This window comes from Enhydra lutris, unplaced genomic scaffold, assembly GCF_002288905.1.
Source record: "Enhydra lutris kenyoni isolate GAN:26980312 unplaced genomic scaffold, ASM228890v2 scaffoldscaffold54, whole genome shotgun sequence".
NCBI classification, from domain to species: Eukaryota; Metazoa; Chordata; class Mammalia; order Carnivora; family Mustelidae; genus Enhydra; species Enhydra lutris.
In genome coordinates, this window is record NW_019154138.1 from 215,613 (window position 1) to 242,174 (window position 26,562).

General features: G+C 35.9%; 1 protein-coding gene across 1 annotated transcript in view; it reads right to left on the reverse strand.

Moving 5' to 3' along the window:
• Window positions 1-631: 631 nt before the first annotated feature.
• LOC111157368 (VPS35, retromer complex component) overlaps window positions 632-26,562 on the reverse strand; it is a 28,048-nt gene continuing 2,117 nt past the window's right edge. The window contains exons 2-17 of the mRNA XM_022518719.1: window positions 22,366-22,464; window positions 21,013-21,109; window positions 19,867-19,990; window positions 19,109-19,291; window positions 16,981-17,194; window positions 15,704-15,787; window positions 14,952-15,061; window positions 10,927-11,023; window positions 10,672-10,820; window positions 8,739-8,946; window positions 7,262-7,417; window positions 5,278-5,400; window positions 3,019-3,198; window positions 2,270-2,509; window positions 1,657-1,800; window positions 632-1,063 (exon numbers count right to left, since the gene is read on the reverse strand). Coding sequence (XP_022374427.1) covers window positions 884-1,063; window positions 1,657-1,800; window positions 2,270-2,509; window positions 3,019-3,198; window positions 5,278-5,400; window positions 7,262-7,417; window positions 8,739-8,946; window positions 10,672-10,820; window positions 10,927-11,023; window positions 14,952-15,061; window positions 15,704-15,787; window positions 16,981-17,194; window positions 19,109-19,291; window positions 19,867-19,990; window positions 21,013-21,109; window positions 22,366-22,464 — 2,388 coding nt within the window. The 3' untranslated portion in view covers window positions 632-883. The remainder of the gene's footprint in view (window positions 1,064-1,656; window positions 1,801-2,269; window positions 2,510-3,018; window positions 3,199-5,277; window positions 5,401-7,261; window positions 7,418-8,738; window positions 8,947-10,671; window positions 10,821-10,926; window positions 11,024-14,951; window positions 15,062-15,703; window positions 15,788-16,980; window positions 17,195-19,108; window positions 19,292-19,866; window positions 19,991-21,012; window positions 21,110-22,365; window positions 22,465-26,562) is intronic.

Here is a 26,562-nt window from a genome sequence, read left to right on the forward strand (position 1 = left end):
TGAGAATTGAACAAACAAATGCTGTAATGTAAGATTGTCTATTAAACTCCATAGGCATTCTACTAGCTCCTTCTACACATCTAGCATGAAAGGGTAAAAGTCCAAAATTGTTAATAGCAACTTTATTGTTCCACTGGTGCAAAAAAAAAAAAAATCATAATTGTATGATGCATTTCCCCTTAAATTTACAATAATGAAGGTTATACATAAATTATATCGATCACAAATTTCCTATTTTATACTATTTAGAACAAAATTATTTTGATAAATATGCCCAGAGGACAACATAGGTTCTTAATTGATGACTGAATCCAAATATGCAAAATAGAGCTTTTGGTGTTGACCATGGTGTTTTAAAATTCTCAAACATGCACTAATATATTCTAGTTTTAGGGAAAATATTACACATGGCCTTATCTTGCAATTAGAGAAAAGCCCAAGCTGAATTTCACATACAGTATCCCTTTCCTCTAAATTAATCTCAAATTGGACTAGAGAACAGAGAGACAGACACTTTCAAGTTAGTACTCCCAAGTAATGAAGGAAATTACACAACCAACAAAACAGAATAAAGGAAGAAGAGCTTCATTAGTAGCTGAGATAAGTGGTGGTTTGTTTCTGCTTTTTTAATAGACCACTTGAGTTTTAAATAGCAGATCAATCATGCTACCTGGGGTGATCAGACAGACTGAACACTTATGAAGTGAATAACTTTATTAAGGTCCTGAAGGTGTCTGGAGGTGCTGGGTAAAACACATCACAGGTAAGAACAGGAAACCTACCTCAGCATTTCTGAAAGGCACAATCTATGGAAGGGAAACCTAGTGTAATAAAACCCTTACTGGATGTACATGGAAAAGAGTACGGTGAGCCTGTTTCCTTTTTAAAGGATGAGACCTTCATAAATTGGCCCCTCAGATTCTGGTGATTCCCGCCTCAAACGCAAATGCTCCAGTGTGTTATGAAAATGTTTGTTAATCTGCTCTGTTTCTTCACTGGACTCAAGATTTGGAAGATCTTCTCGAATCTTTTGGATAAGCTGGTTCAAAACCTGAATTGTGACCTACAAGAGAATATGTACAGTTACATAATCAAGCATGTATCATATAAAAAATATAATTCAATAAAAATGTTTTGAGACTCTTGTGTTACTCTCAATAGTCACCAAAGTAATTATAAAAAGAGAGATGAAAACATCATTCCTGGTTTGAGCAACTATTGGCAATTCACCAAAAAAACGAAAACTAAAACAACAAAAAGAAAAAACAAACAAAAACAATAAAAAACAGAGCATCATGAACCAATAAAAGAAAAGCAGTATTTTATTTAACCAACAAATCTTGACCAACACTGTATTATTGCTAAAAGGATATTCCATTTAGGAATTATTCTAAATTTGTACCTGATAACCAATCAGCCTATTGTGTGTTTTTCAAACAGACAGTGACTATTTTTTATAAAATATTCATGAACAAAAGAGATGAGAATTTTCTTACACACAATGAGTTCTTCTCTTAGAGAGATACATCTATAGACAGAAAAAGATACTAGAGAATGAAATTACCAAGATGATAAGTTTTTCTATATATCAAACCTCTGAAGAACAGGATGGAAAAATATTACCTCACTAACAATATTTTATTATAGTTTACTTACCGCATCATTTTCCTTTTCATAAAAATAGATATATCTGTTCAGAATTTCTATAAAAAGTTGCACTTGTAAAGAGGGGTCCATGCACTGATTTGCTATTTTCAGAGCTTTTTTAAGGCATTCCATTACCCTCTTGCCTCCATGAAGCTAGAATAAAAGAGTGAGGGGGTTGAGGGTGGGGTGAGAGGGTCTATTAAAGAGATTAATGGATTATAAATGTCCCATTTCACACAAAGACATAAACATAACCCTACAGTGGCTCTTAAGGCATACAACAAATTTAAATCCTCTTCATTTTTTTTAAAGCACACAGCTATACTTTACAATTATAATTTGTTTTTACATATTTATATGTTAAATGTTTTATGTTTATTACTTATATTTTTTAAAGGCAGTGGTATAAACTTGCTATATTACAATATACTCAAAGTGGGGCTTCACCACAGGACGTAACTCTCTATACATTATACATTACTGTCCACTTTATTTCTTTTAATTAACAAAGCTATTTCCTTTGTCCAAATGTTTCACCTCTAGCACACAAGGGCCATGGCAGCTATTCCCTCTTAACAATCCCCTTTCCTATAACATGGTCAGGAATGACCTCCCTCCTTACCTCCTCTCCATTTTTGTCTGTGTTTCTGCCAGACCAGAAGAGATGTGCACAGGTGCTCACAGCTCGGCCCTGGTCAGGTTTCTTCAGAAGTTTGGATGCAGCAAGTGCACACTGAGTCCTCAGAGGTTCATGATTCTCTTCACTGAAGCACTTCATCCTCTCAAAAGTACCAATAATCAAGGTGATGGCAGCCAGCTGTGCTTTGGAATCACTGATTTCATCTTCATACAGAGAAAATGCCTGGTGAATAAGAAGGAGAAGAGACCTTTACTACCATCTATTGGTGCACTTTCTAAAGTACTTCCTACCAAAACCCTCATCTTGTGAGATCCTCTGCAGTCTCTTCATATCACAACATGCTGACCCCTCCCATGGAGAGGAAAAAGACAGCTGATACAGGAAAGAAACTGACAACCTGCAACAAGGAAACTTGTTTTATCTTTTGTTTAACCCAGAGTTCTCAAACTGAAATTAATAAACGAACTCTTCACTCCATGAAACACATACCAAGACCCACCTGGAAATCTTAAATCTCTTTATAGCACCTAGTAACTGATCTATTTTCCTGCTCCAAACCAATCAATATAGTATTAAGTATTACAGTATTAAGGAGTTCCAAGATAGTGGGAAAGGAGTAGTTACAAATTCAGTGAAGAGAAAATCCATGTGCACTACCACTGTAAGTACAACAGGTGACTGAACATAGCAAAACTGATTAAACAACACAGAAAGGAGAAAAAGACCATCACCTGGGACATAAATTCGTATGCCACTGTTTCATGATTTTCAAAACCAATTTCTCCAGCAGCTAGAGCCCCTTGAAGAAAAAGTCTTAAGGGTAATTCTGCCAGCTCTGCTTTGATCAAAGCACTAATAGTCTGGTGAGCAAATGAAAAAATCTTCTGGCATTTCTTTTCCCATTTGTCATCCTAAAAGAAAAAAAATAGTTTCAATTACCTTAATTTCAAGATTAACTTGCTCAAGAATATTCATTTTATATGAAACTTCTATAGAACAAACAGGAAAAGCAGGAAAGCTGAGCTCAAGGTTCTATCATCCTCCTCCTTCTCCATTTCATTTATGAAGCACACAAGTGAATCAAGCACATATCCATCCACTTGTGCTTACTGGCTTTGTAATTTTTGTATATTTGGCATTTTGCTTTTTTCTCATCAGAAAATCAACACATATCCCAACTGCACAGAATTAGGAAAATAAATAAATTTTAAAAATTATAATCATCCCTAAATCTACTACCCAGCAATAAACACTAATAACATTCTGATGTTAACACCTTTTTTCTATGCAAATGTAATGTAACTGAGATGTCTACTCTGGTTTTGTTTTCTACTTTATAGTAACTCACCAGAAGCGTTAAATTGGGTTCATGCTGCATATATTTGCATCAAATTTCTTTTTCTTCACTTATTTTGTCTTAACAATTTTCCTCATGATACTAAGTTACTGGAAATCACTTTAATGACTAGAAAATACTTCACACACTGAATATAGCATAATTTACTTAACTATTTCCTTTTGGATAATCTGTAATACCAATGAATACTAATGCTCTATACACACGCAGTTTACTGAATCCCTAATTATGTCTTAGTATAAATTCTTAGAAGTGGAATTATTAGTTCTTTTAAGGCTCTACTTACACACTGACAGTTTTTTAGAAAAACTGTAGTATTTCACATGCCCACCATTACTAGTTGAGAATGAATTTCCATTACACCACTGCCACCGCAAACCTTCTTTTTCTTTTCTCTTTACCACTATGATTTCTAAAACAGAGGTTCATTGTTGAAATTACTAGTGAGGTTAAAGTTTATCCATGTTTGACCATCCAAATTTCTTATTAAAGCAATCAGTTCTTTTCATTTTTAAAAGAGGGTAATCATTATAGACTTGCTGCAAGGATTAAACGCAATAATCCAAGTATATAGATAGTCTTTGGCACAGTATACGGCACACAGTGAATGCTAGTTGCTATTTCCATTGTTACCAAAATCTATACATAGAATGCTAGAAAAGGGACTAAATGAGCAGGTGGCATAATATAAATTGGCCAAAAGCTGCTGTGTCAAGCTGGCAGGTATACGGTTCTCTATTATTGGAAAAGTAAGTTTACTGAGGTTTATTCGTTAACACTATCCTGACTGTCCAAATTTCAGGTACACCATATTAAAGTATTTTCTATAAAACTATTGAAGACTTAAGCCACGATTCTGCTTAAGGAGTAAGTGCATAAAAATATACACAATTCATAAAATTATTCAATTTCAGGGTTTTGGAGAAAGGTTATAATGCAATGCTAGGCACTTTCATGAGTCAAAACTACCTTGAATTAGATCTCACCTGTTACGTACTTGCAACCTCTGCATGAAATTACTGTATCACTTTAGAATTGGTAAAGACTCTAAGAAAGTAAAATCATTCTTAAACTGAAGCAGTCTGAGCCAATTCTGTCATAAACTTATCAATGTCTCACAAATAATCTTTATTCTTTTATTTTAAGATTTTTAAGAATTTATTCATTCGAGACAGAAAGAAAGAGTGTATGCATGCACATGAGCAGGGAAGAGAGGGAGAGGGAGAGGCAGACTCCCCGCTGGGCCAGGACGACCCCTCTCACCACCCCCACCCCCATGTAGGGCTCAATCCCAGGACCCAAGATCATGGCCTGAGTTGAAGGCGAGGCTCAACCATCTGAGCCACCCAGGTACCCCTCAAGTAATCTTTAAATTACAGGAAAACTTTTGGCAGAAATCTGAAGTGTTTTAATCTTTCATTTCTTAGTGTTTTTACGTGATCGCTCAGCAAGTATATGCAATCTACCAACACCATTAGGGAAACTTAATACAAGATGTATAATGAACGATTTACTGAAACTGGAATTTTATTATACCACTATTTTTGAATGTTTGAAATTTTCTATAATAAATTACATACACACAGAAGAAAAAGAGAAAAAAAAGTAGTGACATACTTAAAAGTAAACCCACCACTTTAGAATTCTCTTTGTAGCGAAACGCCAGCTGATAAGCTGCAAATACCAAGGGTGGCAGTGTGAAGCGAATCCGCTGATTTCCACCAGCTCCAAAATGTTTTCGTGCTGTGTTTAAAATCTGACAAAAAAAAAAAAAAAAAAAAAAACAAACCTAAACATTAATCTTTCCTGCACTATAAGTAATCATTTATAAAATCAAATGAGGGCTCTAAACACTGTTATTCCTAACATTTTTGACTACATCTGATGTAGCAGGCTTTACAGTAGATGCTTTGTATTTTTTAATCTCATGGAGTCAATGTAATTGATATCAGAACCGAGACAGACAGTAACCCCATTTCACAAATAAAGAAGGCTGAGGTTCAAAGAGGCTACATAATGTGTCCAGAGCTACACAACTAGGCAAGGGCAGAGACAGACAGTAACACATTGTCATACACACATGTACAAAGTCTGCTATGTTGACAGAGATTGCAGACTCTGAAGACAGACTTCTATTTAAAAGGAGATTCTAACACCTACTGCTTGAGTGACCCTGAGCAAATTATTTACCTTCTCTTAGCAGTAAAAGTTTCATTTGAAAAGCGCAGTGGTGGTTGTTATTGTTGTTGGGAAGATCAAGTAAGGCAAGTGAAGAGTTATAACACCTGACCCAAGGAAAGGGCGCAAGGGCTCAGAAAATGTTGGTTATTACTAGGATGCAAAGTAACTATGTGTGTATTGCTGGTATGTCTTACCTCCTGATTCAGAAAAAAAAAATGACCATTAAGTAAAAGGAAATGGCAATATACTTTAAAAGAGCCATTGTGAAATAAATGTCAGATTGTTTGAGAAAAACCACAAGTATTACTTTTTAATATGTGTGACACAATGTGTGACATATTCAGGTTTTGTGAATTTCTCTAACATAATAGATGAGAATGCATTCCCCCTTGGGGAAATCAGAGCTAACGATCCTCCCTTAAAGGTCGTTCAGTGCACAGGTACAATCAATTGGCTACATGTGGAAGGCATACTTCCTACTAACGCATTTGGAAAGCAACAAAAAAAAACACATGTAGGCACCGAAACATAAGGGAATCAGTTAAAATATCTGAACACTCAGCCAATCACTGCGTACAGATCACACATAGTGCACCGAGTGGGACACTGGAGTGCCCAGAATGTTTATCAGGCAAGTCAAAGACTATCACTGCCAGAAGAAGTCAGCTTCTTTTTCACCCTGCTTATGAAGGAGCACAAGAGTGTCCTATAACAAAGTCAACAGGAGAAAGTCAGGACTCAACCTCAAATAAAAAAGTTCCTCATTATATCAGCCTATGAATCCAACAAGTTAAACTACACTTTGCCCAAACAATAATTAGCCATCTGTGCTACCTTTCATTAAAATAAATCATCCAGATCAGTCACCAACATTCCTACCCAGGCAACATGTTATTCACTTCACAAACATTTACTGAGACTAAAGATAAAGAAAGGGAAAACCTCAACTGGTTGTTCTTTACCATGAAAAAAAGGTTAAGAAAAAGCCCATTTGATTCAAGTCTTTTCATATATTTTCAATGTGGCAAACACATACAACTTTTATTTTCAAACCTTGGAAACATAAATACAACTGAATATAAGGACTGCTGCTTATACTTTAAATTTTATTATGATAAGCAACTGGACAATTCTAAAAGCAGCATAGTTCAAAAAGAAAATGAACATGGAATGAGTACTGAACATCCAACTAAAGGAAAATCAGTTTTCTGCAATTCTTAAGAAGTCTTGAAAGAAACTAGAGCAACCAACTTGTTTCCCATGAGCTCACAATTATGCATTTCTATATAAAGTGAAACTCCATGAATATCACTTATCTCTTCAGTTGCAGTTTTTTCAAAACCTTCTAAGACCAAAGGGGCATCAGACCATTTGAGGCATATCTACATGGTTTCACTAAAGCTATGAAGGTGTATGATAACTGAGTTAACTCATACCAAGTACTGCTGGTCGGGATCCTCAGACCGCAGAAGATGAATGAATCTGCCCACAAGGCTCTGCTCATCAGCAAAGTCTTCAGGATCAGGGTCTTCTATGGGCTGATCTGGCTGGTCCTGAATCAACGTGGATACCAAATTCATTATGGAATCCACCTATAAAATGAGAGGCAGAAATCCACTGAGGTGAGACCATCAGCATGTAAAGTCACTATTAAAAGTGTTTCCAGTTAAAGACCCTAGATGTCCATCAACAGATGAATGGATAAAGAAGATGTGGTGTATATACATACAATGGAATACTATGCAGCCACCAAAAGAAATGAAATCTTGCCATTTGCAATGACGTGGATGGAACTAAAGGGTATCACGCTTAGCGAAATTAAGTCAATCAGACAAAGACAACTATCATATGATCTCCCTGATATGAGGAAGTGGAGATGCAATGTGGGGGTTTGGGGGGTAGGAAAAGAATAAATGAAACAAGATGAGATCGGGAGGGAGACAAACTGTAAGAGACTCTTAATCTCACAAAACAAACTGAGGGTTGCCGGGGGGAGGGGGTAGGGAGAGGGTGGTGGGGTTATGGACACTGGAGAAGGTATATGCTATGGTGACTGCTGAGAAATGTGTAAACCTGGTGATACACAGACCTGTACCCCTGGGGCTAATAATACATTATATGTTAAGAGAAAAATTAATTTTAAAAAAGGGTTTCCAGTTATGTAAAGTTAACCAGTATTAACATAATTCCTCTTATTTTTAAGGTTTATGTATGCTAATACACATACAGACAAGAGTCTAAAAAGATATACCAAATATTAATTAATAGTAGTTATTCTCTTTCTCGTAGGATTATAGTTTTATAATTTCATCTTTATAGACCTCTAATTTACCTTTCTGTAGCCCACACTTATTTTTTACTTTATTAACATATAATGCATTGTTTTGGGGTACAGGTCTATGATCCATCAGTCTTACACAATTCACAGCGCTCACCATAGCACATACCCTCCTCAATGTCCATCACCCAGCCACCCCATCCCTACCACCCCCCTCCACTCCAGCAATCCTCAGTTTGCTTCCTGAGATAAATAGTCTCTTATGGTATGTCTCTATACACTTCTAATTTCTAATTTATATAAGTAAGCTCATTGTAACCTTTTTCAATTTTTATTATTATTTTTTTAAGATTTTATTTGACAGAGAGAGCACGCACATGCAGGGTGAACAGCAGGCAGAGGGAGAAGCAGGCTCCCCACCAAGCAGGAAGCCCGACATGGGGCTCGATCCCAGGACTCTGGGATCATGCCCTGAGCTAAAGGCAGATGCTTAACGACTGAGCCACCCATGCACCCCATAATCTCTTTTTTTAATATTACACTCTTCTTCCGTTTAATGTGTGAGTCTCAGGATCTAAAATCATTACTACGTTGTCTCAGCTTTCCTAATATATAGCACACTGGTATTCTCTTACCTGGTCTTGAGAGACAATTTCTGTGTTATAATCCAGAACATTACTAAGCACGTAACAACTCATGCTCTTTCTGGACTCATAGTCAAAGTACTCAAAAAGTGGGTGAAAATGTTTTAATTTCAAGACTGTTAAAATATTGTTGTAAGTGTCAACAGGTATCTTCAAAAGTCTGGTGAGCTCCTTTGAAACTGCACTACTGGTAGCAATACTACAAAAAGAAAAACAACAGCTCTTTAATGAGTAAAATTAACTTTCTCTATATACAAACATACTGATTGCATAAAAACTTGAACGTTTTCATTTATACATTAAAACAAAGAGGTCAGGTGGATCACACCATCTCAAAATACTCCAATGACTTTCTGAGAAGATAAAGATGCCTATCTAAACACAAACACGTACTCACCTCTTAATGTTCTGTTAATACAAAGTAAGATGTAACAACATCTTACCGGTTGTACAGCTGGAGTTAAAATGACTGTCTAGAATTTGACATTTTTAGGAAAGCATTTTAAGTGGCAGTTAGGTTGCTAGGCAGCCAATAAACACTGTATATTCATGATGAAAATAAGTAGGGAGAAAAATCCATGCAAAACTAGCAACTCCACAAAACAGAAGAAAACCTGCTTCTTTTGCATCAGATGCTGGCACTCAAGGAAAAGCAGGCTGGATTTAAAGTAGCAGCTCACAGGAGCATTCTGTGGAGATGAGGCATACCTGGGCATTTATAAGATCTTTAGAGGTAGGGATTTCTAATTCTTTGTCTAATTTTACTTTAAAACGTACTTGGTGGGAGAAGATACAGACACATGATTTAATTTTCTCTCACATTTAACATTCGAGATCTGGAATATTTTTCAGTTCACAAAAAATGGAAGTAACCAAAAGAAGGCGGGATGGTGATTAAAAAGAGTTATAGGAAAATAAGAAATCTTCCTAATGTGGCTCAACCACAAGAAGGGAGATGAAAAAGAAAAAGATTATATGAGGCAAAATTATGAATAATAAGGATAAGGGGAAAGGGACTAGCTTGACCCCATGTTCAGATGCAATACAAGACAGACAACGAGGGGACTGCTGAGGAAAAGATAAAGGGATCAGAATTACGCACAGTGGCCACTAGAGGATGCCACAGACTAGGACAGCACCTTGAGGCTCTCAATTAGCAACAAAGTAAGACTTTTTTCCTCAATGGTATCAAAATCAAAGGTCAAATAGAGAAGTATTTTAAGCCAATTTAATTTCCACACCTTAATTATACATATGCTCCTAATTTTTTAAAACATATTCATCTCTAGGAAACCACTCCCTACAGAAACACTGCTTACCACAAACACAGCTGACCCATGAATATGGATTTGAGTAGTGCAGGCTGACTTACACATGGATATTTTTCTACAAATACAGTACAATAAAATGTATTTTCTCTTCCTGTAGTTTTTTAAATAACATTTTCTTTTCTCTAGTTTACATAATTGTAAGAATACAGTATATACTATGTAGAATGTACAAAATATGTGTTAATTGACTGTTACTGGTAAGGCTTCTGGTCAACAGTAGGCTATCAGTAATTAAGTTTTAGGTAGTTAAAAGTTATAAGCAGTTTTTCAATTGCACAGAAGGTCAGTGCCCCAACCCCAACATTGTTCTAAGGTCAACTATTAACTTCCTTACTAGTCTGAAAACTAACTCATTCATATATCAAAGGGGTTTGAAATGGAGAGACTCTGGTCCATAGACTACTTCTAGTCCTTGAGTGCCACTACTTGATCAATGTATACAACCAAGAAATTGATTGCTACTTTCTGCACTGATTAACACCAAGCATACCAATCTAACAAATGCTAACATTTCAAAAAGCAATTAAGAAAAACAAGTCTAGGATTAAAAAGTGCTTGATGAGGGTTTTTATAAAAATATAACTTTGACTTACTGTTCAAGGTTGAGCTTATTAAATATTTCCACTGTAGTTTCTAGAACTTTATCAACATAGTCCACACGATCAGGGTAACACTTCATAGCAAGATTAATGAGAGAAACTTGTAAAGATACAACATCCTCTGAAGGCATGTCTTGTCTAGACTGAAATGTTGAGAAAACCACAGAATTTATCTTAAACAATCACAAAAGGTTCTACCAGCTCAGAAGTTTCAAAATTTTGAGAATGTAGGAGAAAAGCCATACAAACCTGTATTACTGTAGCCACCTGCTGTGAAAATATGTCAAAAAGTTTAATATCTGCTGGGATTCCAGGTCCATCTTCACGGTGGGCAAACAACGCTAATCTGAAAAAGAAAATAATCTTTATTTCAACAAATACAGGGATTTAGGTAGTGGGATTATGGATGACATTTATTCTTTACACTTTTCTATATTTTCTACAAGGTATTTCTCCTACAACATTAAAAAAGATTTTAAAAAAGGACACGGAATGGAGCTGATCATTCCCTCAATTCATTTTTTTAATAAGTTTTTAATTCCATTAGAGTTAACAGTGTTTTGTTAGTTTCAGGTGTACAATACAGTGATTCAACACTTCCACACATCACCCATTGCTCATCATGACAAGTGCACTACTTAATCCCCATCACCTATTCCCCCATACCCCACACTGACTTTCCCTCTGGTAACCATCAGTTTGTTCCCTAGAGTTAAGAGTCTGTTTCTTGGTTTGTCTCTCTTTTTTTTCCTCTTTGTTCATTTGTTTCTTAAATTCCACATGAGTGAAATCATATGGTATTTGTCTTTTTCTGCCTTACTTAGCTCAGCATAATACTCTCTAGCTCCATCCATGTCACTGAAAATAGCAAGATTTCATTCCTTTTATGGCTGAATAACATCCCATTACTTATATACCATGTCTTCTTTATCCATTCATCTATCCACAGACACTTGGGCTTCTTCCATAATTTGGCTTTTGTAGGGAATGCTGCTATTAACACAGGGTTGCATGTATTCCTTTGAATTAGTGTTTTTGTGTTTTCTGGGTAGATATCAAGTAGTGTGATTGCTGAATCATAGGGTAGTTCCATTTTTAAGTTTCTGAGGAACCTCTACACTGTTTTCCACAATGGCTGTACCAGTCTGCATTCTCACCAACAGTGAAAGACGGTTCCTTTTTCTCCACATCCTCGGCAACACTTGTTTTTTGTGTTTTTCATTTTAGCTATTCTGACAGGTGTGAAGAGATACAACTATTTTAGTTTTGATTTGCATTTCCCCTGATGGTAAGTGATGTTGAGCATCTTTTCGTGTGTCTGTAGGCCATCTGGATGACTTCTTTGGAGAAATGTCTATTCATGTTTTCTGCCCATTTTTAAGTCAGATTATTTGGTTTTGGGGTATTGAGTTTTATCAGCTTTTTATATATTCTGGATACTAACCATTTATCAGATATGTCATCTGCAAATATCTTCTCTCATTCAGTAGGTTGCCTCTTAGTTTTGTTGATTGCCTCCTTCATTGTGCAGAAACTTTTTATTTTGATGTAAACCCAATAGTTTATTTTTGCTTTTATTTCCCTTGCCTCAGGAGACATATCTAAGAAAATGCTGCTATGGCCAATGTCAGAGAAATTACTGCCTGTGCTCTCTTCTAGGATTTTTTATGGTTTCAGGTCTCACATTGAGGTCTTTAATCCATTTTGAGTTTATTTTTGTTTATGGTATAAGTGGTCAATTCATTTTTAACTGAACAGTTTTGTCAATGATGTCGTATTTCACTGAATTCTTACTATATGCCATATTTTATACCATACATAAGATTTTTAACAGCCTGATTTTGCCATAGTCTTTGAAACTTAATCAAGTAGATCACAGATAAAAATGCATTAAAGGGACAAATGTATTTGACAGCCATGATTTTAAAAAACAATCTTTAAAAGATAAATCCCATTATAGCTTCCATTAAGAGTATGCCCAATTCACATATAATTCTTGCTGTCCAGATTTAAACTAGTGATTTGGAGAATCTGCTACATCTTAGACTTTAATAACTTAGGTATTTAAAATCTAAAAAAAGGAGCACCTGGGTGACTCAGGTGTTAAGTGTCTGCCTTCATCTCAGGTCATGATTCCAGGGTCCTGGGATCGAGCCCTGAATCGGGCTCCCTGCTTGGCAGGGAGCCTGCTTCTCCCTCTCCCACTCCGTCTGCTTGCATTCCCTCTCTCGCTGTGTCTCTCAAATAAATAAAATCTTAAAAAAAAAAAAAAAAAAAAAAAAATATATTAATATATATATATATATATATATATATATATGGACGCCTGGGTGGCTCAGTTGGTTAAGCAGCTGCCTTCGGCTCAGGTCATGATCCCAGCATCTTGGGATCGAGTCCCACATCGGGCTCCTTGCTCTGCAGGGAGCCTGCTTCTCCCTCTGCCTCTGCCTGCCATTCTGTCTGCCTGTGCTCGCTCTCCCTCTCTCTCTCTGATAAATTTAAAAAAAAAAAAAAAATCTTATATATATATATATATATATATATATAAAGGTATTTGCAGAAATAAATCTTCACTTGGGTTCCTGGTTTCATAAGGTCAATGATGTGTAAGCTAATGAGTAGGACACATGTTATATACTAGCACTCAGCACAGTTGCCAAGAAGACACATTAGAGTCATTATCAAAAGCCAAGTTTAATATTTTTAACCAAGACCAATGCCGAAAGAAGTAAAATTTAAACCTAAGGGGCATATACTAAACATATTTAATACTTCAAAACTCTTTTTTTTTTTCTTTTAAATTTTATTTATTTATTTGACAGAGAGAGAGAGAGAGATCACAAATAGGCAGAGAGGCAAGCAGAGAGAGAGGGGGAAGCAGGCTCCCTGCTGAGCAGGGAGCCCGATGTGGGGCTTGATCCCAGGACTCTGAGATCATGACCTGAGCCAAAGGCAGAGGCTTAACCCACTGAGCCACCCAGGTGCCCTCAAAACTCTTTTTTAAAAAAATATAATGATAGAATGATTACCTAAACATTCTTTTTTGTTAAAATTTTTAAAATTATTTTACTTATTTATTTGAAAGAGAAAGAATGAGCAAGAGAGAGCACAAGCCAGGGGAGGGGCTGAGGGAGGAGGAGGAGTAGATCCCCTGCTGAGCAGAGAGCCCGATGTGGGACTCAATCCCAGGACCCTGGGATCACAACCTGAGCAGAGGGCAGACCCTTAGCCGACTGAGCCACCCAGGTACCCTTACCTGAACATTCTTTTTAAAACTTTTTTTAGATTTTATTTATTTGAGAGAGTGAGCAAGTGAGAGAACATGAGCAGGGGTAGGGGCAGAGGGAAAGAGAGAAGCAGACTCCTCGCTAAGCAGGGAGCCCAACGAGGAGGGGTTCAATCCTGGGCCTCCAGGATCATGACCCAAGCCAAAGGCAGTCATATAACCAACTAGTCACCCAGGTGCCCCCTTTACCTGAACATTCTTAATCATCTATATCTAATGGCTACTTGATAAAAGAGACTCCAAATCAAATCAGTGCCCAATAAAAAGTAACTTTCATTACCGTAAAAAACAAATTTTGTTCTCTGAATATGTAAGAGTTAAATAATGGATCTGTATGACACTGCCAACTAAATGTCTAGATTAAAAATATTCATTATCAGGTGCCTCGGTGGCTCAGTTGGTTGAGCGACTGCCTTCAGCTGAGGTCATGATCCCATGGTCCCAAGATCAAGTCCCTCAGCTCCAGGATCGAGTCCCACATCAGGCTCCCTGCTCAGCAGGGAGTCTGCTTCTCTCTCTGACACTCCCCTCTCTTATGCTCTCTCTCTCAAATAAATAAAATCTTTTAAAAAAAAAAAAAGAATGTTTAGGGGCGCCTGGGTGGCTTAGTGCCTTAAGCCTCTGCCTTTGGCTCAGGTCATGATCTCAGGGTTGTGGGATCGAGCCCCACAGCAGGGAGCCTGCTTCCCCTTCTCTCTCTCTCTGCCTGCCTCTTTGCCTACTTGTGATCTCTGTATGTCAAATAAATAAATAAAATCTTAAAAAAAAAAAAAAACTCATTATCTCCATGCCTCCTGCTAAACCTCCTTCATGCCTAAGCCAGGTAAGCACCTGGTAGATACTCATACTTACAGAACTAAACTGTTCATAGTGTAATTGCCTTAAAATCATTAATATAATAAAGATGTAACAGAAGTAATTCACAAAAATGTTTTAAATTCATTAGTCCCTGGTCAGAACACTACCCTCCAGTGTTGGAAGCACTTACCTATCAATTAAAGCAATGATTATGTTCTTCACATTTACATTTTGGTGTAACTCAGCACAGGCCCGGAGAAAAGGATTCAAAGTTTGAAGGTGGAATTCATCAGGGAAAACCTGAAAATCAAATGATAAATAATTGACACAAGTAAAAGTATTTCACATTATAATCTGGACTTATGATAAAGTTCGTATTGTGGAAACAATAGTTTTAATCTTACACAACTAAATTCAAACACATTACTTTTGAGTCTCTTTAAACATTAAACCCAAGTAGAAATAATCCACTAGACAAACTACATCTACAATTAAACTAAAACTAATGAGAACTAGAGAACTTGGAGGCTACTCTTTCCTGCATTTTGGGGGGAGAAAACATATCAATACAAAGACCAAGTTACCAGTAAGAGAAAATAATTCTTTTTAATCAGGACAGCTTGTTTTTTTTTCCTTTTTTTTTTTTTTAAGATTTATTTATTTTAGGAAGAGTGAGTGAGTGTGGGTGAGCATACACATTGCGGGGGAAGGGGCAGATGGAGAGGGAGACCAGCAGCAGACTCCCCACTGAACCAGGAGCCCCACATAGGGCTTGATCCCAGGACTCCCAGATCCGAAATCAAGAGTCAGATGCTCAACCCACTGAGCCATCCAGACACCTCAGGATAGCTTCTTTTCTATTCTATCAAGACTTTTTTTCAAAACAATGAAAATTAATGAAGGACAAAATGAGTTATTTATAAAATGAATGTCCTCACTTACCTGAATAATACACTCCATGAGGTATTCTTGAGCCAATGCATCCCTACAATTCACAACTTGCTCCAATATGCCAGTCAAAACAATCTAAAAGAAAAAGGTAAGAGTTAAAACATTATTTTTAATTCCTAAGAAACTCCTCTAATAACATATTTAAGCTATTAATTTGAGAATCTAATTTTAGATTTTTCCAACTCATACTTACTTTTTAAATTAAACTTCAACATTTTACAGAAGCATTATTTTATTTTATTTTTTTGAACAGAAGAATTTTTTTTAAAAATTTAAATAAATTCTGGACTTCTCCTTAATAAGTCATTTAGGATGAAGTTTAGGAATTTTTTTTTTCCTTTATGATTTGTGCCTTTTGTGTCCTAAGAAATCTTTGCCTAATCTAACACTATAAAGATATATTTTGTATTTATTTTCTAAAAGTTTATAGTTTTAGGTTTTATATTTAGGTCTGTGATCCATTTTTTTAGTTTTTCTGTATGGTATGAGAATGGGTCATAGTTCAAGGGTCTTGTTTGCACACAGATGTCTAATTTTTCCAGAAACATTCGCTGAGAAGGTTAAGATTACACTTTTATCAAAAGTAATCTACTATATATATGTGAGCCTATTCTGGACTATCTTTTCCAGGGCTGACAAATCTAGTTCAATGTCTGCTTCTGTAACGGACTCCCATATTGTCTGTTACTGCTTTTCACTACAGCTGCAGTTTAGTAGTTGCGGACAAAATCAAACAACATTTACTATTTGGTCCTTTACAGAGAGAGTTTGTCGATCTCTGCTTAACTCACCCCACTGATTTATCTCTTCCACCAACATCACATTTTTTTTTTTTATTTTATTTATTTGACAGAGACCACAAGCAGGCAGAGAGGCAGGCAGAGAGAGGAGGAGGCAGGCTCCCTGCTGAGCAGAGAGCCCGATGCGGGGCTTGATCCCAGGACCCTAGGATCATGACCTGAGCCGAAGGCAGAGGCTTTAACCCACTGAGCCACCCACATGCCCCCTGATATCACATTCTTAATGCAGCTTTAGAGTAAACCTGGAGTTAAATACAGTCAATCTCAATTTAAGAAAAATTGGTATCTTAATAATATTGAGTCTTCCAATCCACAAATACAAACTAAAAATATATCTTTCAATTTACTTGTCTTTAATTTTAAAGTGGTTTTCAATGTAATATTTTTTAATAAAAATATTTTAATTTTAAAAAATCAGACTTCAATTTATATCTCATAGGAAAAGGTGACAAGTAAAAGGATATACACCTGTTTGTAACGTTCCACATTCACGCCTTCCAACTGACTGAGGCGCACCAAATTTGTTCCCACCAAAATTCTCAGTTCTTGTCTTTCTCGTTCTCTTTTCTCTCTATCTCGGCTATGTCCCTGATGTTGCATTCGCACCCACAGCTTGTTCATCTCTGCAAAGTTAAGTAGTACAAAATCCATGGAATCACTTATGTCGCCAGTTGTTTCTTCACTGCAAAGAGAGAGTTGAAACAATCGTTACATACACTATTTACACTAGAGGACCATCTTACTGTTATTGTTCACCTTTGTGCATTTCATTCTTGTCTCTTTAATACACCGATATTTCATAGAAGAAACTTTCAAATTCACTGGCTTAGTGTTCAATTTCAAGGGAAACAGACTCAAGAGAAAAAAGATACCAGGGAAAGGACACAGAACAAGTGTAAAAGAACAAAAAACTTTCCCCCATTCCCTATCCTAGGTCAACCTGTTCTCACAGCAATTCCATTAATTCAAAAAGCCTTTTAAAAAAATGATACTTAAAATGTACTGCTAACTACATCATTTTAAAAAAGATTTTATTTATTTATTTGACGAGAGAGAGAGAGCGCGCACTCGCATGTGCACAAGCGGTGGGGAGGAGGGGCTGATGAAAAGGGAAAAGCAGACTCCATGGTGAGCACAGAGCTGGATGTGGGACTCAATACCAGGACCCTGGGATCATGACCTGAGCAGAAGGCAAACGCTTAACCTCTGAGCCACTCATGTGCCCTAACTACATCATTTTACTGTTGAACATTTTATGTTTTCAACTGGAATATAAGCTTTGTGAGGGAAGAAACCATGTATTTCCTGCTTATTTTTTATCTCCTGGGATAGGGAACATAGTTTTCAAAAATTTTTAACGATTGCCTAATTAAATGCTTAAAATTTGCAGTCAAATTGTAATAAAACAAAGAACCTCACCATCTTCTCACACTGTTAAATTTTTACACTTTTCTACCTTTAACTTTATTTCTACCTTTAACTTTATCACATGCATGGTAAATTTTTATATTTTTTTCTCTTAAAAAGGAACTGATACAGAAATACTAAAAACTACTGAACTGTACACCTTAGAAATAAATGAATAAACGAACTTAAAGAAGGAGTGCCTGACTGGCTCAGTCACTAGGACATGGGACTCTTGATCTCAGGGTCCTGCATTCGAGCCCCATGATGGATGTAGAGACTACTTAAAAAAACATTTCTTTTTTAAATAAATAAACTTAAACGAAAGGAATTAAGTTCCTCAATCTAGGAACTCTGCACATAAATAGTTCACCTAGCTGCTTGCAGACCATAGCTGGCTGACCATCTACCCCTATGTGAAATACAAGTGCAATGGACGTGGATACTGGAACACTGGTCACACCAGAGACAGGGCTCTAATTTTGAAAGGCTTTTGTTTTTTCTGTTTTGGAGTTAATATGTAATTTGTGTACAGAGATAATTTAAACCACTTATATCCAGGGTATCTAGCAGTCCATAAATGACAAAAACTGATAACAGACATTCAAGAAACAACATGAAAATTAGCTAGTTCACAGAGTAAGTTAAGGATATGTCAATATTTCATCACAAATAGAACTTCAAAATATAACCCATTTTATTTTACTTTTTTTTAAAGATTTTATTTATTTATTTGACAGAGAGAGATCACAAGCAGGCAGAGAGGCAGGCAGATAGAGAGGAGGAAGCAGGCTCCCCGCTGAGCAGAGAGCCCGACGCAGGGCTCGATCCCAGGACCCTGGGACCATGACCCAAGCCAAAGGCAGAGGCTTTAACCCACTGAGCCACTCAGGGGCCCCATAACCCATTTTAAAAAATCAAATCTTCAAAGAATACTTAATGTAATGGAAAAATGCTCTCATAAAATTATATTTAATGAAAAAAACAGGTTCTAATCATCTACAATTTTTAAAAGAGCACATTTTGCATCATACCCCATATGCCAAAGAAAATATCTACATGAAATGCTACAAGTACCGGCTGTGGGTGGGAGAAATATTGATATTTTTTTTTCTCTATACACTTTTCTATTCTTCTTATATATTCTACAACAAGAAGTATAACAACTAAATCAAAAGAGAAAATCACTTACTCTGTTGGCTCTCCTTCATCAGGCAAGATGTTTCTGGTACACTGAAGAAGATAGTTCCGAAGAAATAAACCTCTCAAAGGATGCTGCACACCCCGACACATTTCTACCAAATCTTTCAAAATATCTTTCCTGGACTGAGGAAATGACTTGACATATACAACTCCAACTGTGATCAACAGATAACTAAGGGAATTATAAGGGAATATCTGATTAAAATATTAATAAATAAATACTCAAATCAAGAATTTGATTATGTCTAAACATACTGAATCCAAACATATTAAGCAAGACAGGGACCAGGTTTTTCTTCTGCACAATGAAAAAATACCTAATTTAAAATATAACCCTTCCCACTCACTGACCCCCCAATCTATGTATGCTTTTACATGCAAATTATATATATATTTATATACATATACAAATATATGTGTACATACAAGTATATAAATATGTACACAAATACATATACACATACATAAGTATCATTACCACCTTTACACATACTAGTAAGAGAATGTCACATTAATTTCTCTAGTAGTCAAGGCATTAAACAAAATAGCATGTCTACTTTTTCTATTTCCAAAACTCCTCAATTATCCATATAAAAAGTAAAATTAATTTTACCTTAAAACCTTTAAAGAAAACGCAGAATATCTACCAAAATGTTAATCTCAATTTGTTAAGAAATTAAAGAATCTTAAAATTGGTTTTTAAAAATCAAAGTGGAAAATGCAGATATCCGATTCTCAATTACTTACAGCCTTGGGATAATGTTTCCAGCATACTGTACAAGTTCATAAAGATCTGCCACTTTTCTTCCTTTAGCAAATTCATCTGTCAGGTAGACTTCCAAGTAGTGTAATTCATCAGAAATAGCCATATCTTTTAATTACAATTAAGGACTCAAATAAAGCTAAGCCAACCTAGGCAATACTCTGGAACTTTTTGGAGTCATTACACTATTGGGCAGGTATCTTAAATGTTAGTCCTTCAAGAGAACATGTTTAAATGAAGACAGAATTTCATTTACGCTTTCCTTATTTTAAAATCAGTGTTTTTATTCACTTACATGTAGAATTTAAGAAACAAAACAAATGAGCAAAGAGAAAAAAAAAAAAGAGAGAGACAAACCAAGAAAGAAACTCTTTAACTATAGAGAACAAACTGATGGTTACCAGAGGGGAGGTCAGTGGGGGATGGATGAAATAAGTGATGGGGAATAAGGAGGGTACTTGTGATAAACACCAGATGATTCAAATAAAAACTTAAAAATCAAATAAATAAAATAAAATGCTAAAAAAACTGAATAAGGGTTTTTAAAGATGTCCAGTAAGGCAAAGCAGTAAAAATAAGGATTACCCATCAGACTACTAGAGGGTTGTTGGTTTTTTTTAAAGATTTTATGTATTTGACACAGAGAGAGAGAGACAGCAAGACAGGCAGAAGGAGCAGGAAAGGGAGAAGCAGGCTTCCTGCTAAGCAGGGAGCTAGATGCAGAGCTTGATCACAGGACCCTAGGATCATGACCTGAGGCGAAGAGAAACACTTAGGACTGAGCCACCCAGGTGCCCCACAAGAGGGTTTTGAAATGGCAAATCACTGAATTCATTTTCATTCTGGAGTCCCGCATGACAATCATCTAAGCATTAAAGAACCAACTGCCTAAAAGCCTCAATATCCTTCATGAAGGGAAAAATTAAAATGTAGCAACAAAGAAGCTTAAGCATAGAAAAACGGTTTCTGATATTAAGTTTTTCTTTTTCTCATAAAATTTACATGGAGGAGTACTATTTGGTTAAGAAAACGAAAAATAATGTAATGGCAGAAAAACACAAGAAGAAATAAAATATGGCCTCATCAAGAAAAAAGTATGATCAAAATGGTCTTCAACATTCAAAAGATACAAAGTTCATAGTAGCTCTTTGGTGATAACATAGAAGTCCGGAGCTCACCAAGCATATTAGAAGCATGTTTCAGAGCATCCATAAGCTTGTTTTTGTCCTACAGACATACCAAGAGAATTGATGGGAATGTTTAGTTTAAGTAAACATTTAACTTGGATTTGTTACACAGTATATAGCACTTAAATTACTTTAATCACTTATCAGGTTTAGTTTCACCTTGCCTTCTCTACTGAAAGAAAAAGATTCATGGTTCCTCATCCAGACTGCAAAGCTTAGCAAGTCTTATGTAACTAGGACTACAAACTTCCTGGCATAACTCTAATCTTTTAAATCTCTAGTGACTATAAAAGTAACTCCATTAATTCACACTTACCTGCAATCCAGGGAGCTGGCATATTAATTCTTTTAAAGCAAGCTACTATCCTGACAATGGCTTTGTCATAGGTAAAGACTCCTCAGAGATGTCTGAATTGACCATCCCTGTCTCTAAGTATGCTTTCCTTCTCACAATGCCCATGTGTCCCACTGAACACATATATGAAGACAATGCCTTTAAATGCAGGAAACAATATTCATATTCAGAAAGAGACAGAAACAAGCAATAACCAAGTTCCATACCCACTCATTTTCTCCATTCCAAGACATTTTTTTGCAAGGAAAAAATACAATACATATAATTGGTTAAAACAGCATATCACGAAGCTTTAGAAATTGTGAGACATTTTACAAAGGTAAGATATCATCATCAGAACAACTTATAACTTCAAGTACTAGCCTATTTGGTTCCATTTCTTAAATTTTAATGCAGAGATTCTATAGTTTCTACACAGATTACTTCCTACCCTGTCTTTTAAAATATGACAACACAGAAATTGGTGTAAGATAATTTTCAAGCCAGTTGCTAAAAAATATAAATATAAATATATATATAGTTTCAGGATGGAAACAACAGACTTCAAGATAGAAAAAAGCCAAAAAATCCAAAATGAAAGCATTTAAATACATTCATTCAACAAATATTAGGTACCCATTATATGTCAAGTACTCCTCAGGTTTGAGGTATAGAAGCAATGACACTAGTAACTGAATCAGATATTGGTATGGTGATAGAAGGTAGGGTCTCTTGTCCTCAGGGAGCTTCCATTCTGGGAAGACAGACATTCCTAAATCATAAATGCAAATGCAAGTAAACAGGGCTCTCTTCCGGAACTATTCCATGCAGTGCTTGAAGGAGGTGAGATGCAAGATGTATGCCAGAAGACACTGAAGATTACATTTAGTAGAAGCACTGGTGCTATACAACCTTACAAAACATACAGATTGTAATTCTGCCTCCAATATTGACATTCTTACCAGGCATCTCTTCATCTGGAATGATTGGACCTTCACAGCCTGTATGGCTTCATCCAAGAGCTTTTCCTGCTCATCCTGAGGTGACTGCTGTGTTGTAGGCTGAAAAATAAAAAAATACTTCCACTTAATGTCTCATTAGCACTCTCTTCTAAAATAATCTGTTATTTCTGTACTTTTAGACATAGCCCTTCTCCAAGGCTTTCATAAAAGGCACATTCCAGTTCTAGATCTCAAACCCGTTTATTTATTTTTGACAATTACTGAACAAGAGCTATACCCAGTCACCCAAGTTAATAGCATAATAATCCTGAAGGGAACAGTAACATGGAGAGAATCTCTACTCTCTCAGAAACTGATCAACATTCTTGTAGCAGGTTGGCCTCAAAAAACATGTGGTGTTAGTGTGACTCCAACAACAATCCTTATGATAGGTATAGTCTTATCCAAATCTCTAAATGCCTTTTTTTTCTCTATACTACTTTTCATCTGCATTTTAGTCTAGTCTTAGATCAAGAAACCAGTTTATGAAACACTACATTTTAAGGCAATATGTAACAAGACACTAAAGAACTTAGAAATAAAGTAGTTGAAATTATTAATAGTGACTGATAGTAGAAAACCACTAAGGCATACTCTCCTCAAGTACCCACCTTATCACTTCAAATTGAGAAATCTACAGCTATAATGGACAAAACATATCTTGATATTCTTCTCTTTGTTATCAGCAAAATGCTGCTTGCAAAATTAATTAGATCTACTGGTCAAACAGAATTAACCACTTGACCCTTTACATGTATAAACACTGTTTACACCTCTACTGCAGCATGCATTATATTGTAATTATAAATGATAGCCATTTCGATATCCCTGGGACCCAAGACGTTGCCTAAGACATAATAGATGCTTCATAAACGTTCACTGTATGAACGAATGAGCTGGTTTTAGAATGTTTAGGTCATATATTTAATTTTAAAAATGCCTAAAGAATTAATAGATAAGAGTGTCTGGGTGGCTCAATGAGTTAAGTATCTACCTTTGCCTCAGGTCATGATCTCAGGGTCCTGGGATCCAGCCCCGCATCAGGTTCCCTGCTCAGCAGGGATTCCACTTCTCTCTGCCCCTCCCCCCATTCATTCATTCTCTCTCTCTCTCTCAAATACATAAAATCTTAAAAAAAAAAAAAAATCAACAGATGAATGGTTAAGTTGTGGTATACACATATATATAAATACATATACCGGAATATTATTCAATCATAAAAAGGAACAAAGTAGTGATGTATGTGACATGAATGAAACTAAAAAACATTATGCTAAGTTAAAGAAGCCAGACACAAAAGACCATGTATTGTATGAGTCCAAATGAAATATCCAGAATATGCAAATCATCCACAGAAACAGAAAACAGACTTTGGTTCCCAGAAGAGAGAGTGGGGTAATAACTACTTAATGAGTACAGGTTTTTCTCTGGAAGTGATAAAAATGTTTTGGAATTGGACAGAAATGGTGGTTGTATAACACTGCAAAAGTACTAAATGCCACTGAATTGCTCACTTTTAAATGGCAAATCTTGGGGTACCTGGGTGGCTTGGTCGGTTGAGCAGCCAGCTCTTGATATCAGTTCAGGTCATGATATCAGAGTCCTGGGATAGAGCCCTGAGTTGGGCTCCATGCTCAGCAGGAAGTCAGCTTGAGGAGTCTCTCTTGCTCTGCCCCTCCCCCCACTGGTTATCCATCCCCTCTAAAATAAGTAAATAAATCTTAAATGATTAAAGGTAAAATGCCTCTTACACAATGAGATGGAAAGGAAGAAGGCAAAGAGTTACATATAAACATAAAAGTTAAATTTGTTCTATTATCTAAGACAATCAAAACAGCACTGAATTTGAGATTAACAAAAAACACACAAAACCCATTTTTAAATTAGAATCACTTATAAAAATGGAAAACTTTTTCTTCATCTAATTTTGGAAAAAGAAAAAACATTAGTAATATGAAATACCAAATATCTTTATTTTTTTCCTACAGCAAATGTAATAACCTATGCTTCCTTGTGACCACCCTTCTTCCCAAGCATATACAAACTTCAAAGAAAAAGTTATGTCATTTAAACTAATCTTAAAGGGAATCTTAATTTATATAGCAGAACTATTAGTGTAAAATATTGGTCTTTGAGGCAAAGACAACACCAGCATCTGAGGATTCTGACTAAATGAAATGCACTAGCCATCCTGGGCTAGTCCTCTGAGAACTTCAGTGACACCAAGCTATGGTCTGGATTTCTTCAGCTCTTTATCTCTAGATGCAGAAGATTTAACAATTATTAGAATCAATGGATTTCATTAAGTTCAGATGATCAACTTAGAGATAAAAACTGATACATCAGGAAATTTTTACACTTTGTCATTGTGGTAAAATAACATAATTTGCCATTTTAACCATTTTTAAATGTGCAGTTCAGTGGCATTAGGTACATTCACATTGTTGTATGGTCATCACCACCACTCATCTTTAGTATCCTTTCATCGTTCTCAAAGGAAACTCTGTACCCATAAAACAATAACCTGCCAATCTCTACCGCTACCCCAGGCAACCACCATTTTACTTTCTCTAGGAATCTGACTTCTCTAGGTACCTCATGTAAGTAGAATCATACACTTTTGTGTATGGCCATTTCAACTTAGCAGAATGTCTTCAAGGTTCATCCATGTTGTACCGTTTGTCAGAATTCCCTTTCTTTTTTAGGGCTGAATAATAGTCTATCGTATCTATATACCATATTTTATTTATCTATTCTTCTACTGATGGGAAACTTGGGTTGCTTCCACTTTCTGGCTATTGCGTATAATAACATTAATATAGCAAATAAAACTGTGGTTACAAAGATACTAAAGAGATGCCTGGGAGGCTCAGTCACTTAAGCATCTGCCTTCAGCACAGGTCATGATTCCAAGACCCTGGGACCGAGTCCAACATCTGGCTCCTTGCTCAGTAGGCAGCCTACTTCTCCCCCTCTGCCTGCTGCTACCCCTGCTTGTGCTCTCTCTCTCCTCCTCTCTGGCAAATAAATAAATAAAATCTAAAAAACAAAAACAAAACAAAGAGACTACAAACAATTCTAAAAATATCTGTATAGAATCCAAAAGATTCTCTGATCTATAAACAAAACTGTAGCAAAATTCTATTTTGTATCAACTGGATTTAAAATAGAAACAAATACAATATAGAAAATTACAGACTTATTACAAGATAAGCTACAAATGAAGAACTAAAGCTGTAATAAAGAAATGTATTTTTAGATATTACTCCCAAGACAATGTAGTTATTACATAAATGTAGCCATTATGTGGCTATTCTAAGGGAGTGTCTTGATGCCTTTCCTGGGAAGTGTCACATAGAATAAGAACAGTAAGAACTGTTACGAGCATGCTCTCATTAAACACAAGCCAGGTAATCAATGTCTCCTAACTTATGGAAGTAGTCCTCCATTTACAAATGACTTTGTATTTATCAGTTACATGGATAAGAGAAAAACGGAAACACTAAAGAACCAAGATCAAATTAACGTTTGTAATTAGGCTAACGTTAGCCTGAGACCCAGGTCAAAGAGCCCCCCTAAGTTCATATAATTGTTAAATTCAGAGAAAGTAATCCATCATAGACAGATCACTTATAAAACCACTTATTCAAACAACGTGCATTCGTTTCCTCTTCTATTAAACAGGGCAGTAAGAGTACTTATATTACTATTATGAGGAATAAATAAAATGACCCAGAGCTCAGGACATGCTTAGTAATATGCACTTTATAAGTGTTACCATTATTATTATACACCCTTAGATACAAGCAATTACCTCCACCCATCCTAGCAACTTAGTTGCTGATCCATCTCTTCACTGATATGCTGCAGATGTAATCTAATAACACAATTATATCAACTATAAAACAAAAATAACCAATCTCACAAAGATACAGAATTTCATCACATTTAATTAAAGTACTATTTTTAAAATTATAAGGCACAAAATTACAATTGAAGTAGGGAGCATTAAGGATGATGAGGGCTTGGGAACTTCAAAATACAATCTGAACACAAAACTGGCTCCAACTTCATTTACCAATACATTTCCCCAGGAATTCTATGGTACACACCATGAATATTTACTTCTCCCAGCTTCATCTATAGGCAACACTTTTT